Genomic DNA, 20,313 nt, shown 5'->3' on the forward strand with positions numbered 1-20,313 from the left:
ACGTGCGTGTCGGGTACCTGCACATGTTCAAACGGACAGGCAATATGTGGCACCGGCGCTGCCGCAATATGTGTAGGTTATCATCCCGAGGCGACGCCAGTCTTCGCTCAGTGTGCACTTCCAGACTCTCCGTCGAGGTATCTTCAGGAGGGTTTAACGGGCCAGGGCTGTCTTATAATCACGTTCAACACGTGACCCATCCCCTTCTCACCCCTTAGCTAGTTTCCTCTATCGAATTGCAATTGGCCTCACTATTTTGAATCAAAGTAGTCTCAGCTCTTCACAGGTATATACGATGGATTGAACCAAAATGCTGTAATTAAAAAGAAAGTGATTATAGGCAGGGTGTATAAAAGAATTTGAGGTTCCCTATCACTTCACTCGTAGACAGAAAATGATCATAGATTCGAAAAATCAGCGTAAATAGAGGTACTACCGTAGGATGCCAAGAGGTTAATAGGTGTATTAAATAGGACCTACTACCCATTTGCGACATCAACTTCAGCCGGGCAAAATCAGGCAGACAGAAGATAGCTTGCAGAGTTTAAACAATCCTCGGTCTCAATTTTGATACCGTCTGAGAATCAAGCGGCAGCAACTTCCTTGAAGAGCTGCTCTACCAAGGGGAATTGTTTCTTTGGAAATTATAGATGGGAGTATCAAGCGAGTAGATAAATGTAAGATAAAAGCTATCAACTCTCAACACAGAAGAATTATATCGCGGACATAGCCTTTAAGCCCAAGCTAGTAATGATTGAAAAGCAATATAAGCTTGGTATTCATGGCAAGGGCAGACCAAGAACTGGTAGAGGTAAGCAAGAAACAGTTCCATGCACGCTTTGCGCATGGTTCAGTAGTGCTGATTTAGACTCTAATTTTTTTCCACAAATAGTGCACTCACATTGCATATCGTTCGAATGTGGGTTGATATGTTTGTTCACAAAGTGTCGGCTGAGAGAGCCAGAGTTCTTGAACTTCCGCAGTCGTCCACTTTCTGGCAACATTGGATTTCCAAGGCAGATAAAGCAAATTGTCGGTCTCTCTTTCGGAGATTTGACGCAAACTGAAGCGATGGCGCGAGAAAAAGCATCATCTTCTGCATCTGAAGCAACTGTCTTCTGCTTTTTGGGCACGGGAGCACCTGGCGGCATATCGACAGTATCGGCGGAGCGCTTTGGTGTCACACGGGGCCGCGAGGGTGCACCCTCTTCTGCGTAACAGACGGCAACGACGGCATTTATTGCAGCAATTCGACGCTTATATTCTTTCTCAACCGTTGTGCCGGGCATTGTCAAGACAGCGTCGATCAGCGTCATATGCTGGGTTGCCATATAGCCGGTACGCTGCAACGCACCTATGACTTCTTCGTCAACAACTTTTCCGGCAAGTTGCCGTTCGCTGTCAATCACTGGCTGCTCGTTTTTATACCGCGCCAAATTTTCACAAATTAAGCGGTGCTTTTGCCGTCTCTTCTCATTTCTTAAATCTTTCACTGTGTGATCAAACCGATCTTCTGCACGATCGTATTTCTGACATAACTTCTCCATATGTTTCTTTTGAGTCTCCCGCTGTTTATGAAACGTTCGGATATTGACAGAACTCTTCTTTGGGGAGCATCACCGAAATACTGTTGAAATGCAGCCTGCGCATTTTCGTAGGTCCGCTTCTTCGCATCTCGAGTGCGCTTTCGCGCCTGTTTCTTCTCTTCCAGAGCGCGCACACGGGGAATATCATTGATACAGCTCGTATCCTCTAGCCGGTAAGGTCTGCGAGGGTCAATGGACCGACTCATCGAGCAGGCAAACCGCATGAGCTGCTTCTGAGCAGGCAGGCCTCGTACAATTGCCTGAGCGTCCACATGAATGCCCACGCTGTAGTGCCGAACAAAAGTATTAATGCTTGCATGCTGCAGCATGACGTTCTGCAATTCATTCGATACATCCGCTGGTTGAAAGGATTGTATTAGCCAACAGATACAGTGATACATGGTATTACTCACGACTATCGTTGAATGCCTTTGCTGCACCATAACGGAGGCAATACGGCTTCGCGACTTCTGCAAAGCCCGTGATCTCACCGCCTCGTTTCATTCGGTAACTCACCCAACCCTTGGTGAGTCCCTTCTCTAGTGCGATTCGAACCCCGTTAGGCTCTCGCAATGCTTGGCAAAAAAACAGACTGATCGAGAATCTCGTCTTTCAGCTTCAGTTCCTGCTCGCCAAGGCCATTTAGGACCCAAAGGCTATACAATTTCTCGGGACAGTCCATCACAGGGCCGTCTTTGGACACACTTTTAAATGCGCCGATTCTAAACAGCATCCCCAGCAGGAAAACATGAGGACTGAGGACCAACCTGGGATCAAAGATAATTTCCGGAATCGGGAACGTGTTTCTGATTGAAAATGATAAGCAAAAGGGCGCTTAGAGGCATGTGACTCATGGAGGAAAGGCAAGCAGAAAGAATGGCTTAGTGAGGGGATGGTCTTACGACTCTTTTTCACTAAGAAATGACTTTGTGAATTCCGGTCTCAAGTAGATGAAAAGTCTAGGACGCCCTCCGTTTGGATCCCGAATTAATGTCAACTTGAGATCCCGGAAGCGAAGTTTCAGTAGCGCCCCTGGACGGCTACCGGTGATAGCGGCCAGCTGGCAGAAAAGGAGGAGTTGTATCCGGTACCAGCCACAAGGAAAAGTCATCTCTGTCGTAGATAGGATCACTCGGGCAAACTCAGCCACATCCTCGACAAACATGGTCGCTTTCAGGCGTTTTTTGAGGGAAAGTTTCTTTTCTGTCGCAACTATCGCGAGCACCTATGGAACGTCAGTCGTGTACAATCCATACCGACATCGCTACTAAATCGGGATCTCACATCACGGATCTTAACTTGGATACCTTTACCGAGGCCATGTCCAACCTCGGCTTTGTAGATCAGATGCCACCACTTCCAGAATGCGTCGAGCGAGCTTTTGGTCTTCACCCCCGGGGTGCGACGTCCATCCTTTCCCCGTCGCTGATCACACCGCCAGGGAAAAAGAGCCTTGAGGAAGCGGACCGTCTCCTCGGTATCAGAGATCCAGGACAAACATTCCATCGGATCACGTTTGGCGCCTTTGCAGAATCTAGAACAATCAGCAAACCAAGTACTATAAGCGGTAAGCTGCAGTGATGTCCCACCTATCCCAGAAGTCTTGCGCCTCATCTAACCTCTCTTGCGTTTTCGGGCTGTAGCGTTTCTGTCGGAGCTGCGAGACATCAAGAGACTCGGCCTCCCGGAGGTAGTATTCTGGTGAAAGTTGCTCCTCCTCATCTTCAAGTACCAGTTCGTCTTCGGACTCATCGTCGGACTCGGACTCGGATTCGCTGCTAGCGTCGAAGTCGCTAGACGTGGTGGAGGAATCAGAGTCGGAAGCATTGTTCGAGAAGATCTCTGGCAGGCCTGAGCTAGCGTCGCTCTCATCGTCGGGCAGAACAGGATGCGGAGAAGCAGGCATGGCAGTGAGCGCACTGTGGGATCGAAGAGAAGGCAGGAGCAGCGAGAACGAGTCGAAGCACGAAAGAATGATCGAGACTGATACGATTTCACCTGGGGCAAGACACCCGTTGGAAATCCAGGCTTGGGGCTGGAGGGATTGCTGGAGAGCCAGGGAGGACTATCTGTCCCCGGTGGGGGGAATGGTGGTCGATATTTATGGAACTCAGGGAGGGAAGCAGAACGGTCAACAGAGGAGCCATTTTTGGCTCCCCTCCGCCAGGAGGGTGACTGAGGGTGAGCGAGGATGGGTCGCTGCGGCACGAATGGACATCGGTCGATCCATTGAATGGGTCCAGGCACCAGGCACTGCCAACGTGAAGAGTGAGTGGCAGTAAACAGGCCGGCCGTGGGCTTTGGCACACGTGACGCCAAGACCGGCCACGGTGAGCGAGCGGCCAAAAAAGGCGTCAAACGCGGCCGTTTCTGGCCTCCCATTCACCGTGTCATCGTTATTGTAGTAATTAACTCCGAACCTTTAGATTAATTAATAAACTATTAGAGGAATTATACTGATAGGTGAAGAGGTTGGACACACTGGATACTGTATTCTGTCCGTTTAGCTTGGCAAGACAGTCTTTTGCGCATCTGCGAAGACATTTATTTTCCTCTTTGATGCATTCAGCGGCAAATCCAATGCATAGCTGTACAAATTCCGATTTTGGCGAGTATAATTTGTCCCAGCCGAGTTGGCTATGGTCCGCAAAGCCGTAAGGGCGAGTTCGAGGAATGCAGCGATTTTATCGATTTCCGTATTCGAAGCAACACATAACTTGTAGCAAGTGTCGAGCTCCTCAAGGCCAACCGCCGTGCATGCGCGACCTCCTTTTTTGAATTCACAATCTGCCATAGGAGCAAAGGCCATCTGTCGGGCAGGAGTAAACAAGACCCCTAGTAGATGCATCCGTGGATGTGAGCCCGAGCCTGAGCTGAGAGGCCGCCGGGTCAAATTTGTCGGTAATGTGCTACACGGTGCTTGAGCAGAAACCTCCTCGACCTTTCATAACGAGTCAAGCGTCCTATTTTCCAAGAATTCGGGGGGCTCGGAAACGTACCCGAAGTCGAGCTCTAGCTCTGATGCCCCGTGAGGTTGCTGGCCTATTGCTTGGTGAGGATAGGCGATATCTAGTTCGTACTGCGATGTCCGACATACAACTTCTTCAGTTCAAGATTACGACATACAGGAAAAGAGAAAGTATATACATCCCAACTATCAGCATCCATCTAACTCAGACGACGAAACTCAAGAAAAGACACTCGGCCACTGGCGCCGCACGTGAGCCAGCACCCTTTTCAAGTTGGTCTGCGCACGCGTCGGCGCAGGCGCATTCCACGTCTGCTCACACCACTTCAGCCCGAAATCAAGCAACTGCGCATCAAACGCAGTGACATTGTACTGAGCAGACGGCGTCGATTTCAGGTACTGCGTGAACATCTCCCACCGCGGCGCGTAGTAAGTGGATACCAGGCCCGCCCACGACTTGGACGCGTAGTCGCTGATCTGGCCCTGCGGTCCCCACAGCGTGATCTGGTTGCGCGCGTTGTATTCCAGGTAAGCGGAGTAGGCGGCGTCGCCGTGAGCCCAGGACCGGGCTGCGTCGATCCAGCCTGAGAGGCGGAAGGATGGGTTGGTCAGGAGAACTTTGTCCAGGTCTTCCAGGAGGTGGACGAGCTTGTCGCCGGCGGCGGTGATGGCCGAGGGGGAGGAGTTGTTCTCGTAGGTTGAGACCAGTTCAGAGTACAGGGGGATGAAGGCGTTGGCCATCACCTGGCGCGTGACATCGGTCATGTCGTACTCGAAGGAGGGGTTAGTCCAGAGAGTGGACTCGGCGTTGGCGGCTTGGTGCATCAGTTGCCAGGCGTGGACGAGGACGGATGGATCGTAATTGAGGGTGGTGGGGTGGTGGCCTGTGAGGCCGAGGAGGCCTGAGAGATTGGGCTTCAGTACGAAGATGGACTTGCTCACGGCGATGGCGGAGGCCAGGTCTGTGTTGTTGTACACGGTTGTGCGCATGATGTCCCAGGCTTGGTAGAGCTCGCTCGGGATCGAGGCCGCGCCGCTGTACCGGCTGCTGACCCAGTCGTGGAAGTACTGGTCTGTGTCGATAGCTGTCTGCGACCATGCCTGGTCCAGCATGAGGTCGTAGACGATCTCGTTGCCCTCCTGGCCCTCCATGCTCAGACCGTAGCCCACCATCGATGGCGACTGGAGACGCGCGTTCGTGGCGTCTACGGTGATGTTCTCGATCTGACCGTAGAGGCCCATGTTGCCGCCGAAGTCGTGCAGCTGGCACCAGATCCAGGGCTTGCCGTAGTACGAGTTTGTGCGCTGCCATTCCGGGGTGGACTCGGAGTACAGGTCAATGATCAGCATGTCCTCGTTGTTCTGAACGCCAGAGAGGTAGGCTTCCACGCGCGCATCGGTCCAGAAGGTTGAGTCGGAGTAGAACAGCCAGCCCTGCATCATCCAGATGGCCTGGGGGTCAGCTGCTTTCATGCTCTGCCAGGTGCCGTAGGTGACGTTGCTCAGGTAGGTGAGGTCGCCGGAGTAAGGAGAGTTCTCGTTGTACTGGTCCAGCGTATATATGTGCGTCACATTGCCATAGGCCTCTTGCTGCTTCTGAATGAAGCTCTTCTGGAGCTCAGCATAGTGGCTGTCGAAGGGCTCGAGGAACGAGTCGTTGGTGTACTGGACGGGGAATCCAGACCACTGTGAGCCTCGCACCACGCTAGCGTTGGGCATGACACGCGTGATGTTGTCGGGAACAAAGCCGGTGAAAGCAGGTAGTACGGGGGTCATACCCAGCTCGACCATACGCTGCACGATCTGCTTCTGCAGGGCGAACTGGTCATCGATCCATTGCATGGGCAAGTCGCCGCCCCAGGAACCCTGGATGTTGCCGAACCGGTTCCATGCCTGGAAAGCAGGCCCACTCATGAAAGTCGCGATCTCAGCGTCAGTGAGGCCGATTTCGCGGAACACTTCGACCATGATCTTCTCGGCGCCGACCCAGGCAAGGGGCAGGTTTACACCGCGGAGGGCGAGCCAGTCCAGTTGGAGCTCCCAGTCTTCCCAGGACCAGAAAGCAGCGGTGTAGGAGAAGGTCACTAGATGATATCAGCGTGGGGATAACCAGGTTATCTGTGGTCAGTCTCACCAGTGTTGAAGTGATAACGCCAAGGCACGGTGCTGGATCCGGTCATGGGAGCAGTAAGGGCGGGCAGCTGGGCGGGCGCCGAGTCCAGCTGGTTACCAATGTACCAGTAGATGTCGACATTGGCGACATCGGTGAGATAGCGATGGAGACTGTTGATCAATCAGCATGGACAGGGGTTATCTTGGGGAGGACGGTGCTTACCCCGAAGACAACGCGCTCAGGGTGTTACCCTGCACAAAAACCTTGCCATTGGCGGTGCTCACCGTATATTGGTCGTAGGTGGTGTTGGTCTGCGTGGCATTCACCAGGGAGAACTGGAAGCTACCGGCGTGGTTGGGCAGTCGACGCTGAACGAGGTCGTAGATGCCCTGGGTGGACCGAGCAACCACCGCCGAAGCGGCAGACAGCCAGAGCAGCGACTGGAACCACCGCATTGTTGCAGCGAAGGAAATGGCCGTTGAATGAGAGACTGAAAGGAACCGGCTTGTACCATTGGGGTATTCCAGATGGAAGATCCTTCAGATCATATAGTCGTATTTTGTTGATCGAGAAAACGCCACAGCTGCAAGACCAGATTTAATATGGTTGATGGCAACTCAAAATTGTTGTGATGTCCACTCAGAGGGCTCCATTTGAGCATGTTTCCTCGATAGCTTCATGTTAATTTCACCAAGTACAACATTTGGGTCCAACGTGGCCGATCACGTGGGATTTAGGGTTCCGTCATCCCCCTCTACACGTGGGACGGCCAGGATATTGCACGGCCAAAACAGGAAGGTCGCTAACTGATTGAGTTCAATCCGAATTTTCTTTCTTCGCGCAGTCCGGCATTAAGTTGGACTATCCGGTGGCCTCGATGGCTGACGTCTTGATGGCTCGTCACCGGAGAAGTAGTGGACACCTCGGTATTCGGCACGCACTTTTTGACGAACAAAAACGGAACCGTGGACCTCAGCTTCGAGATATGAACACCGAATCAATCATCGTTTCGATTCCTTTTCTTCCTAATTAGGTTTTTTTTCTAAACCTATCTTGATTTTTTATTGTTAGTTGGCTTGTGTCCCTGTGCCAGTTATTATTGACTTTGACCCAAAACTTTGGAGGAGGAAAATACGGCAAAATGCTATCGAGTGTGCCCCCAACTGAAGGATGTCTTCTGCCAATTGGGATATGAGTTGCAACATGAAATGCATTGAATAATGGATTGGGCTTAGAAGGGTCATAAACACCCATGGGAACTTGTAGGTAGTGTCGTTTTTGTATGTTTCGCATTTTGATCTCTACAGTACCTGTAACTACTTGGCTCTGCCATTTCGTTTCAGCGCTCACTCTCGCCGTATCTTGCGCAAAGGCAAAGCTCTGGTTCTAAGCTGCTGGGCTCTGTCGAGGTTGGCGATCAGAGACCAGAACAATACACCGTAAGGCGTGTTCCAGGAGGACAGTAAGCCGACTTGTCCGCCTCACAGCCCCGTAGAAATAGCCCGATTGATAGAACAAGCCCAGAAAGTTCACTCCATGAATTTCTTTCTGCTGCAGACTTTCATATTTGGTGACACTTTCTTTATCTGTCGGAACATGACACTCGAGCAGTGCAGGCTGATGGGATGCCGAAACTGGTGTCTTTGATGAGCCCTACTCGAAACCCTCGCCGATCAAATCTCAACTTCCGTCGGGACTTGAAAGGCGTGTTCTTGGACAGCACCCACCAAATCGCTGTGGCGATTGATCATTAGCGACCCCTGCTGGAGGAACCCTCGCGGTCCGGGTTCGTATATCTATCGACAATGAAAGCCGTCTATTCAAATTGAGAGATGTTCAAAAGCTGCCATAGGGTCATATCTGCGGTTATTTTCCCGAAAGGACCCCAGGGGCGATCAAACTCCTATATTATTCGAAGAGTTCCGTGCGATCTCAGTCTTCTTCCAACAAAGATAACCATCCAGTTGACCACAGGGGGCAAATCCAATGTGGACCAACCATTATTATCAAGATATTGTGTTGCTTCATCACCGACCGCCTTTGGCTAGCGCTTATTCCTATTTAACAATTTGCTTAACCTCGAGGTTGGCCTTCCTATAGATTAGGAGTTTAAAGAGCCTTAGATACTAGCAAGACGTTCCTAGTAAGGAGGTAGGGCGTTGTAGAAGGATTTCCGGTATTTATCGCGCCACTCTTTATCCTAGTCATTCGAAAGGAAAAATTGAAACTTATTATTAGGGGCTAGCATAGTACTAATTGTAAAGATATGTCCTCGAACATTATCTATCTACGAATAGTACTCATCGAGCTTTAATCGGCTAGCTTTAAGAGACTTAAGCATCTGCTTTTCTATAGAACTCGCTTCCGCCGGAGCTGTATCATAGAGATTTCAAGATGCTCGAAGAGTGCATTGCAAATCTTTGAACACTAAATGTGTTGCTACTTCTCGGGTCTTTGCAAACTTAGCTGTATAAAGAAAGAATGGCTCGGTGATAGAGAAGATAGTCGATTTGGGGCGCCACTCCTCATCACTTAATAGCAACTCTTCATAGTCATACTCCACGCGAAAAGGCCTAAAGCAAGAACGGAGTCGCTTTGCGCGACGAAGCACCAAGAAGGTAGAATTCCATCGAGTCCTTATATCTTGGATTGGCACAAGTTTTAGGCCTTCTGTTTAGAGATTCTAAAATGCCTCCTGGAGCTAAGGGCTTCTATGTATATAAATTGTAAGGAAGCGTACCTTAGTCAAGGTATAGGAAATCTCGCGTCTCTAGTGTCGTGCATTTGCCTTTGCTAATGATGACTACCGGTCGGTCTACTTTATCTCTATAGTGTCATTAAGCGGAAGGGCTTTAAGACGATTAAGAAGCTAGTTAAGACTGAGTTAGATGATATGAGCAAGGGTAGGGGTTCGGATAAGATGAACACCATTAGATAAAGCCAGTAGAAGAGAATCAACTAATGTCTTATTTTTTGATGCATTGTTAGTAGTCAATCTAAAGACTTGGTCCTCGATCTGATGGTCGATAAGCGTTTTTAAAAGAACACTGCTTAGGTTTGAGCTAGTATATGAGCCATAAAGTGGCTTAAAACTAAGAAGAACTTCACTATAAACCCAATCAGTATCGACAAAATAGCTAGTTATAGCTATAAATGTTTATGAAAATGGGGAAGTCTAGTAGTCAAGCGCAATTGAAATCTTAGAGCTAGTCGGCAGCGACTAAAGAACCTAATCTTGTCTATCTTTGACTAGCTTTGCTAGTCGAAGACGGATAGTATTAGCGGAGGGGATAGCTAGAGGTATTAGGGTAGAGCGAGCGTTGTCGATTAAGCGTTGAAATGTCGGGTGCTCAATAAGATGAAATAGAAGCCGGTTAATAGTGATGAATTGTAAGATATCTGCTTCCTAGTCTTCTTACGAGAATGAAGTATTGACACGAGAAGGGTCACCATCCTTATAGAATAAGAGCCATTAATTCCTCAAATAGTAGAATTAAGCTATAACATATCTTTTTTTAGAGAAACCTTATGAGTTCATTTTTCTGTCGGTTTTCAAACCTAAGATAGGCAGTAGTCTTAAGGTGCCTTATTATAGTTCTTGTCCTATGGCGTCCTTCTTTTCTATCATTCCTCTTAAAATAAGGGTGCTTAAGGACTTAGCTACACCGTTTGCATATAACCTTTAGCGCACTGTCTATACTACGAGCAACCTAATCATAGTACTTCTAGATATCTGAAAGATAGTTCGAATCCTAAGCGATCTTGCTCCTTCACCCATAATTAGTCTGTAGCCACTAATCCACCTATTCTGTGTGGCTTATTTTGGTATAGAGTACGTATGCCTTTCTTCTATTAGGCCCGACTCGCTCAAATGTAGAAGGAATTATAAGAGGAATAGCCGGTCGGAGGAAGGAAGGATCAAAATTATTAAGAGTATGCTAGCTACTAGATAGCGTAGCTAGGTGATTCGAGGGTGTAAGATAAGTTAAATTATCTGCGTCTCTAATATCTCTATCATATAGAGACGATAGAAAGTCAGACTACTGACTCTAGGACATAGCGAAGTAAGTAAGGAGCCTATGAATAGTAGGGGAAAGAGAAACTGATGACGGTCGTGGCTCAGGGGGAGTCAGGGACCGGCATGGCAAAGACCTGGAATCGGGGATCACTAGGAAGAGCAGAAGAAGAAGCGGAGAGAGATGATGATGATATTCCTAGATTCCCAGAAGGGAAGGTCTATCTACAACGGCGGTGGGCGCTGACACCTCAAGCACCCACTCAGCTTCATCAGAAACTAAACTTAGCGAGTATAAACTAGGAGCTACGCAAATAAGTCTATAAATCAAGATAAAGGAGAGCTAGATACTAGTTGGATAAATCTTATACGCTAAGTGGGTTAGGGCTAGCAAAGCCCATAAAAGCCCACGAAGGCCCATGAATAGCCCATAGATAGCCCATTCCTAGCCCACTCAACCCTTAGAATACTCAAAAATTTTTCGCCTAGTCGGAGAATGGCCTATGGGATACAAGTCTAGAATAATCAACTTGATTTGTATAAACTCCCTCTTTTTCCATCCTCTTAAAGACGAGGAAATTAAAACAGATAAAACTAGCTTTTATTAAATATAGATAAAAAGTGAATTCATATAGAAAAAGTGAGTTGTTATTCTATTCTTTCTGTCCCCTAGTATATGCACTCGAGATCGTCTATATCAAATATATATTTTCGTAGGTTCGGTTCAGATTTTGCTTCCGTCTCCCACCTAAAACTAGCCAAAATGATCAAAACCTATCTATTTCATCGTAATTAAATCAAAACTGGTCCGACTTAATTTATTTCAGAGGATATTTCCTGAAACTTCATATAGCTTAAGGGGGGATTATAGAGAAATTCATAGGTGAACCAGAACAGATGTAAAAAACAGTATTATTTTTTGATTATTTAGTAGCTTTATGAATGCCAAGACTAGTTATTTATGCATTTGTGGGCTTTCGTGGGGGCCCCATTGGGGCCCATCGTGGGCCAGGGGGTTGGGCTTGGGCCAGGATCTTGGGCCCAAAGTTGGGCTCTGCGGAAGTCTAGACAAAACTCTTCTACGTGCAGGCCATATCGAATATTTGTACATCCAAGGCTTAACATCTCGTCGAAGTCCGTATCTTGCTTATGAAGGACCATCATTCTAATTGGACAACTTCTTTTTCTATTGCTAATAAAGTTGCAACTGGGAGGGCGTGTTGTCTTGTTGGCGATTAGAGATTTGAAGATAATAGGATATGGAAAATACCGCAGCCGCTATGGGATTCTTCGTGGCTGACATGGCTCCCGGGTGGAATTGCTTAGCCTCGAGCAAGCCGCTTTTTTTATTCGCATTTAGGCAGTTTCTTTACCAAACATCCTCGACAACTCACATCATTTCGTGCTAAAATCAACTGCTTGCAAGTAATATGATTGAAAGAGGCACAGATATAATATTTAGAAAGTGAAAGAGTGGTTGGTATCCTCGTTTTTCGAAGAGTAATGAGTTACAAAGTTTTTCATGTTGTACGAGGCATTTATGTTCTCCTTGAAGTCAGCGCCACAACCGCCACAAACTCAATGTGGCAGTCACCTGAGTACCTTGTAGCTGCGAGAAATTAAGACTGATAAGGCCTTATCAGTACATTTAATAGCCTCAGCTAATCTGAATGAGTAATCTCCCTGCTTGGGGTGTCGCTTCCTTCGATCAATCAATCAATCATTCATTCATTCATTCATTCATTCATTTGCCCGATGTAGCTTGCTTTATATACAGCCGCTATGCGGGAGTGCTGTCAGGCCTGCGTGAAAGCCGAGAAAATGGCTCCCAGAGCACGTGTGACCGGAGAAGAATAAATTGTCAAAATCTAGACCGTACGATGTCCCATAATGGAAGTGCAATTTACGAACAAATAAAGGGTCCCTCTGTACGCACGACACTTTCCTCTAGTCGCACGACAATTTGGGTACCGCGTTACACATAGTAAATTACATAGTGGAGTATGTCCCTCATGGCGGTTGACAATGAAGCGATTACAAATGATCATGGAAATCTCAAATATGACCAAATGAACCCGTAATTAGTTGAGTACTAGTTGCGCTCGCAGATGCCAAAATTGTACTGAATTCGCGTCGAAAAACCCCTCTCCGCAACTCGCATGTTAAGTGGACTCATCGTACTTCGTCTACCTATTCAACCAGGCATCGTACCCCTGATCACTCTTCAGGTGTTCGGATGAAGAAATGATTGTCGCGGTTTCACATCCAGGGGCTTCTGTCCAGAAATTATTCTGAATTGCTCGCTCGACGGCAATTCTCGCGAATGACTCACTCGCTTACCGATTACGTTAATTTAGGGAAGTATCAGTACCGTGTATCTAGTGGTGATAGTGGTTACATTAAGTAGAAATAGGAAGGTGTCATAAGTGTCTTAGGGAGGGGGCTATACCCATTAACTTGGATAGGAAAATGTGCTGCAATATAGATCTTCACGTTGTGATCCCGAGGGTCAGCATTACTATTTCAAGCACTTACTATGTGAATTATTAAGCATTTAGCGCCTAGAGCAAAGCCAAATGCCACCACTAACCCTAAATAGGTATATAGTAGTTTGTACACTCATACAGAGTACATTCAATAGTATCAACTCCATCGACTCCAACGACTCTAACGACTCCAACGACTCCAAACTGGGGATTGTCTGATGCTCTATTGCGTCTGCCTATTTTTGACCAGAGAAGTTGGGTTTCCGCACAACACTCAATGGAGACATTCTTGCGGTATACTACGAAGGTGACAACGGGCCATCATCTCGCAACGATGGAGGGTCTGCTGGCAACCCCCAATCTGTGGTTGCATTCAAGGGAGCCCTAACTCACCCACCCACCCCCTTCCCGCTAGGTTGTTATCCCCACTCAATATGATCTTCCAGTTTTCCCGTATTGAGCCATCAAAATGGAACGCTCCCTGCTTCTGCTAGTCTTTGCCGGCTATGCTGCTTCGCAGTGTCCCTTTGCAGGACTCTCGGGCAGTAGCATTTCCGAGAGTCTGGCCTTGTAAAGCGATATTCGAAATCAGATTAACAGACGGACACACACGCTTTGTTTCTTGGCCCGTACCCGAAACCACACTAACCTATATTAGACTTAGTCGTCAATTATCCTAGTTCTTTTCAAGATAGCTGTGTGACGCGTATCTTACAAGAAACAAACATACATAGTGGAGCGGGAAGTGTTGCACAGTGGCCCGTCAGGTCAGGACTGACAGACCGACGGGAGAACCAGGGAATTCCGGCTGGCGCTGAGCCGAATGCTGCGACCGAATAGAATAATGAAGCAATCGAACGTCTTATTATAATCGAATAATGGGAGTTGTATGTGGTAAAATCTAGACTACAGGAGTTCCGCCCTCCAACCATTGCGGTGCCCTATCTGTAAGGCCAAAACCTGTCACGTGGGCGCTGGGCGCCAGCCCGGCTGCAATAGGTAGCCTCTATGCCTTACTATGTCCTCTAATCGATATGATTCACGGCTCAGCGATAAGTTATTGCATAAATAGCATGTACATAACTCAGTATGACCAGTGATTAAGCAAATGGCCACCACTTCAGCCAACAAAAAGTGTTTAAATGATAAAATGGTCCCAGACAACCATCAACTCTGTACTTGAAGATACCTTCATTTATTGCTCAGCGCAAGTCAGATAGCAGGCCGGGAAGAACGATTCTCCGTCAATATTTTAGTCACCGCATTCTTTATCTCACTGGTTGATGATCCCGATCGCACAATATCGATGATGTGGTGAACATTATCGGCATGAGAAGTCCGAATTGCCTTTAAAAAGTCGTTCGAAAATTCTCGGTAGTATCTAAGATCTAGTTCCGTCTTGGTGAAGTAAATTATACGTCGTTTGTCGGAGCTCGTGTCGCGGACGTAGACTGAATCACGGTTTTTTTTGCATTCTAAGCACAGGATTCCACCACCACACTATTGTTCGAAATGCCAAAAGTAAGCATAAAATGCATAATATGCTTAGTTCTCCTACCTCTATCCGCCGAAGCTGACATTCTTTGCAGGCAGTTGACACTCTCCGTGTTGAGGCACCTTGTTGTAAGGCTTCATTTTTTGATTGCTCAACTACCAGTTCTGTGGTAGGTGTCATATGTGGGCGAATGGCTTTGAAGCGCGGCCCTGACATATTCGTAGACTATAGTAGGGCGAAAGGAAGACGCTCAAGGACGGAAAGAACGGGTGGGGTCAAGTAGGAGAAATCAGGGCCACTGAGATAGCGGCGTGGCTTTCTATTTAACTCGGGTTTAGTCACTGGCGACGAGGAAGGGAGAGAAAGTGACGACGTGTAGCAAGGGGGCTATAGAAGTCGCAGAAGTATTGTACTCTGTACTGTAAGCGTCCCGTAAAATATAGTACTATACGTCTCTCAAGCGTTCTAGAGAGAAGATTAAGCTCTATAATTCTTAGAAGTAGATAACTTACAGCTTATCCAAATAGGGGCTGGTGTCGTTTCGGGTACGGGCAGAGGAAGAAGAGCTTGTGTCCGTCGGTTAATCTGATTTCGAATATCGCTGTTCAACAACGACACGGATGTTTACATGACCACCGACTGGGGTACCCCGATCCAAGACCAGCTGAGTCTGAAGGTCGGGACCCGGGGTCCAACTGCCTTGGAAGACTTTAGGTTCCGTCAAAGCTTCAGCGCTTCGATCATGAGAGTGTAAGTTGAAACTGATGACGGTCGTGGCTCAGGGGAGTCAGAGACCGGCAGGGCAAGGACCTGGAATCGGGGATCACTAGGAAGAGCAGAAGATGAAGCGGAGAGAGATGATGATCGTATTCCCAGGTTCCTAGAAGGGAAGGTCTATCTACAACGGCGGTGGGCGCTGACACCTCAAGCACCCACTCACCTTCATCAGGTTTAGTATCGGAGATTGGAATGAAACTACGCGATCATGTGACTAGTGTTTCCACTGTACGGGGACCCAGGGTAAACAGGGACAAGTACCCTCTATTCCGCGCTAGTACAAATCCGTAAGGTTACTATGCGCGAGTAACCTAGGGGTTGTGCAAGTAGACGTGGGGCTGTGCAAGTAGCAGGACCCTAAATTTACCATGTAGTCAAGACGTGACAATGATGAAATCGATGGTATTCTGTCTATCTATCGTGTCTGTATTTATAGTAGAGAACGGGAAAACTCAGTGAGATCTGTCCACACTGGGGCATAGTGCTCCGTATCGGCCGAATGTTTCAGGTGTGCCATCGTCAGGATGCGGTAGTTGGACAATAAGCACTAATGTTGAAATCCGAAGAGTGTAAATGCGAATGCGAATGCGAATGCGAGGGAAAAGTTGTTTCTTCCGTGATACTTGGATCACTAGAAATCAGCAGGTAGATAATTACTCCAACATATACTCCAACATATACTCCAACATATACTCCAACATATACTCCAACATATACTCCAACATATACTCCAACATATATTCCAACATAAACAATAAAAGCATCGGCCGAATGTTTCAGGTGTGTCAGCGTCAGGATGCGGCAGTTGGATCACTAGTAATTACCAGCTGGATAATCATTCCGACACATACAATAAAGGAGACTCATCCCCAGGGCGTGTGTTCACCCAGAGCATTCTCGACAATACACCACGGACTCTCACTCTCTGCGAGATATGGCGATGTCTGAATCAATGTCCTGGCCCCGTCTTCTGGTGCTCGCCATCAGTGCGCTGCCGGTCACCTCCGCAGTATCTTGCCCGTACGTTCGCGGCAACAACGTGGCAACTCACCCCGAAAACATCCTCAAGCCTAGGTATAGTCCGGAAGGCCCAAACTTTGGTCGATGTCCCAGAAAGAGCCAGGTCGCCGGCGGTGGTACGCGGAGCCAGGAGTGGTGGCCGTGCGAGCTGAATCTTGCGGTCCTGCGCCAGAATGCAGACAAAACCATTCCCCTGGACATCGACTTCGACTACGCCAGCGAGTTTGCCAAGTTGGATGGTAGGGGACTTCACTGGATTCGCAGGTGCATTACAAATGCTAACCCCTCGCAGTGGCTGAACTTAAAAAAGACATCACCGAGCTGCAGAAGTCCTCCCAAATCTGGTGGCCTGCTGATTTCGGCAATCATGGCCCTTTCTTCATTCGTTTAGCCTGGCACAATGCGGGAACCTACAGAGCAATTGATGGTCGTGGAGGATCTGGCATGGGGCAGCAAAGGTTCGCGCCGTTGAATAGCTGGCCGGACAATGCCAGCCTTGATAAAGCTCGCCGCCTGTTGTGTAAGCCGCCAATATTCGAGCCACATAAACTATAGAGATTAACCCTCGCGTCTAGGGCCCATCAAACAAAAGTACGGGAGCAAGCTGTCTTGGGCAGACCTCTTTGTCTTTGCGGGAAACACAGCCATGGAGAACATGGGCTTCCCAACATACGGTTTTGGGTTTGGTCGCGTCGATACTTGGCAGTCTGACGAGGGCATTTATTGGGGTAGCGAGCAGGCCATGTTTCCCTCAAATGACAGCAACACGGGTCGTTACAACGGAAGCACCAACATATACGATAGAGCAGACAAGCTCGAAAGCCCGCTTGGAGACACGGACATGGGACTCATCTACGTAGACCCAAGAGGCCCCAACGGCATACCTGATCCCAAGGCATCTGCTCTTGACATCCGTGAGACCTTTGGTCGCATGGGGATGGACGACGAAGAGACGGTTGCTCTCATTGCTGGCGGCCATGCCTTTGGTAAGACCCATGGCGCTGTTCCTGGAAGCTACATCGGACCTGAGCCGAATGCCGCTGGCCTTGAACTACAGGGCCTCGGATGGAAAAATAGTTTCAATACCGGTGTCGGTAACAACACTTGGACTAGCGGTCTCGAGGTTATCTGGTCTAAGACTCCTACTAAATGGGCAAACGGCAAGTTCCAGCGCCCTTATACATAAACTGAACTCACGACCATTTACTAACCACACCTGCAACAGACTTCTTCGACTCTCTGCTCACGAATAACTGGACTCTTGTCTACAACTACGGGGCCCCACAATGGGAAGCTGTAAACGCCACGGCTGATATTCCTGACCCCTTCATTCCCGGCAAATTCCAGAAGCCAAGGATGATGACTAGCGATCTCGCCCTTCTCCACGATCCAATTTACAATAATATTTCGCAGACTTTCTGGAACGACTTTGGCTACTTTACTGAGAAGTTTGGGTTGGCCTGGTGTATGTCTCCGCTCCTTGCCTAACGATGGTGTACTAACTGATTGCCGATAGACAAGCTTCTTCATCGTGACATGGGTCCCATTGCGCGTTATCTTGGCCCCGAGGTCCCGAAGACGGCGCCTCTAATCTGGCAGGATCCTCTTCCGACTGTTTACTACGGGCAAATTGACGAGCAGGATATGAACCAATTAAAACAGGACATCCTTGCGGCACCCGGTGTGAACGTTTCTAATCTAGTCACCACCGCTTGGGGCTCTGCTTCGAGTTTCCGCATCTCCGACAAGCGTGGCGGTGCCAACGGAGGGCGCATTGCCTTGATGCCTCAACGTTCTTGGGCCGCAAACAACCCTTCGCGGCTAGAAACCGTTCTCCAGGCAGTAAGTGGCAGAACCTTCCTTCATGACTCGACTAGTGTGACTCGTCGCTAATCTTCATGTAGCTCGAAGGAGTTCAAGACAAGTTTAACTCGGCCAATAAAATCAAGAAGGTGTCTCTTGCCGACTTGATCGTTCTTGGTGGCGCCGCGGCTATTGAGAAGGCTGCTAAGGATGCAGGCATGCATATCAGTGTCCCCTTTACTCCTGGCCGTGTGGATACCACGCAGAACAACACTGACGTTGCGACGTTTGCTTATCGTATGTTTGAGCATCACATTGCACGTGTCATTGCGGTTTACTGACTTTACTCCGTAGTCGAGCCACAGGCAGATGGTTTCCGTAATTACGGCCATGGAACTACCCGCTCTCTTACCGAGGAGTATTTGGTTGACAAGGCCGCGCTTCTCACCCTCAGCCCTCCTGAGATGACGGTCCTGGTCGGTGGTATGCGGGCCCTTGATGCCAATTATGATGGCTCAAAGCTTGGCATCTTTACCGACCGCCCCGGACAGCTTACCAACGACTTCTTTGTAAACCTTTTGAGCATGTCAACCGACTGGTCGCCCATTGCCAATACCAACGACGAGCAGTTCCAGGGTAACGATCGCCAGACCGGCAAGCCCAAATACACGGCAACCCGTGCAGACCTCATCTTTGGTTCGCACCCCGAGCTTCGCGCAGTTGCCGAAGTCTATGGTTCCGATGATGCACTGGCAAAGTTTGTAAATGACTTTGTTGCCGCCTGGGCCAAAGTTATGGACCTGGATCGATATGACATCAAGGGACGCAAGCAAAACAGTGTCCAGTAGTAGAAAAGAGGAGCGTAGCGATTTCATTATCCAGCAAAGAAGCATATACCATGCACTTGTGGTTGTCAAATCAGCAGCCTCGTGAAGACCGGAAGGCACACGCCTGGATCATGTGATCCAGACGGCACGTGACCACGTTGCACTGTTTGCCAGCCTCTGTATTTTGTCTGTCTGATTTCCTTTCTGTCTGTTTTCCTGTCTCTTTCCTTCTTTCTCTCTCTCTCTCTAGAGTTTGAAGACCTCTGTATTTAGTCTGTCTGTTGTCCTTTCTCTTTCCTTCTCACTCACTCTTAAGAGTCTAAAGATTCTGTCAAAAATAGACAGCACGATTACCCATTATGGAATTGCAATACACGAATAAATGTTTCTCTGATTAGAATAAATCTGGGAATGCCCAACAATTTAGAGGGCGACTGAACTAATAAAGACTAGCACAAAATAGGAAATAAAGAGGGGTCATGTGATGTATCCAATTCTTGACAGATTCTTATAGAATGTCACTTCTTCTTCCTTTTTGGATCGGACAGTCACACCCATTGAGTTCCTGTAAGTAAAAAGACTGAGGTTGGCAGCACCAGAGGACCTTGGGAGTAGGTGGTAAAGTAGTTGAATGGGTAAATCGCTATGCGTTTGAGAATTAGACAGCCGGATAATCCTTAAGGTCTACTTAGCTCGTTGGTGTTGCCGCACTCGAATTCGAAGATTAGTAGGAGTAGCCGCGTTCGGAGGCACAGGCTCTCCCGCTTGATACTAGGCCGGTTTTGTACTGCCCACGGCGACTTCGCGGCATACCACGAGAGGTTCCAGCATACAGACTATCTAGTGACCTGCTCTTGTGGTAAGCTAAAGTCCCCCACACTTCTTCTTCTGTCCGCCCACTAGGAAGTGCTGAAAAGATAGGTGGAAGGCACCGGGACGCCCTTCACATATCGGATCCGAAATAGGTCTGACCGGGCAGCCAGGTCAGAAGAGAAAACGATGAAGGTATTCAATTTGAGTGCTATGGACGACGGGACTTCCAAGTTGGGGAAGGAAAGAAGAAGAAGGAACAAAGAGAGTCCCAACTATCTACAGAAACCATATCACGTGCCCAATGCATCAGTTTGCCAGGCACCGTTCAGGCACGCAACATCAGTCTGGTCACAATAGGCCTGTGTTGTGTTGGAACTATGAAACCATGACTAAATCAGCTGTATCTTATG

General features: G+C 48.3%; 3 protein-coding genes across 3 annotated transcripts; 1 reads left to right on the plus strand and 2 right to left on the minus strand.

The window, feature by feature from the left end:
* Positions 1-584: 584 nt before the first annotated feature.
* Positions 585-3,492, minus strand: N7474_006124 (uncharacterized protein; the record flags this gene model as incomplete). Its single annotated transcript, XM_057197539.1, has 8 exons — positions 585-635; positions 797-837; positions 902-1,492; positions 1,621-1,944; positions 2,000-2,178; positions 2,489-2,811; positions 2,871-3,120; positions 3,176-3,492. 8 exons carry the CDS (start codon positions 3,490-3,492, stop codon positions 585-587), a joined length of 2,076 nt encoding a protein of 691 aa, XP_057054935.1.
* A 1,281-nt stretch (positions 3,493-4,773) lies between these two features.
* On the minus strand, positions 4,774-7,122 carry N7474_006125 (alpha-N-acetylglucosaminidase; the record flags this gene model as incomplete). Its single annotated transcript, XM_057197540.1, has 3 exons — positions 4,774-6,638; positions 6,689-6,837; positions 6,890-7,122. The coding sequence occupies 3 exons, from the start codon at positions 7,120-7,122 to the stop codon at positions 4,774-4,776; spliced, it is 2,247 nt and encodes a 748-aa protein (XP_057054936.1).
* A 9,258-nt stretch (positions 7,123-16,380) lies between these two features.
* Positions 16,381-19,111, plus strand: N7474_006126 (catalase/peroxidase HPI; the record flags this gene model as incomplete). Its single annotated transcript, XM_057197541.1, has 7 exons — positions 16,381-16,699; positions 16,753-16,980; positions 17,036-17,620; positions 17,686-17,925; positions 17,977-18,302; positions 18,365-18,560; positions 18,618-19,111. The coding sequence occupies 7 exons, from the start codon at positions 16,381-16,383 to the stop codon at positions 19,109-19,111; spliced, it is 2,388 nt and encodes a 795-aa protein (XP_057054937.1).
* Positions 19,112-20,313: the final 1,202 nt, after the last annotated feature.

Source organism: Penicillium riverlandense, assembly GCF_028828495.1.
Source record: "Penicillium riverlandense strain IBT 135883 chromosome Unknown utg000003l_segment0_segment0, whole genome shotgun sequence".
In the NCBI taxonomy this organism is placed as follows: Eukaryota; Fungi; Ascomycota; class Eurotiomycetes; order Eurotiales; family Aspergillaceae; genus Penicillium; species Penicillium riverlandense.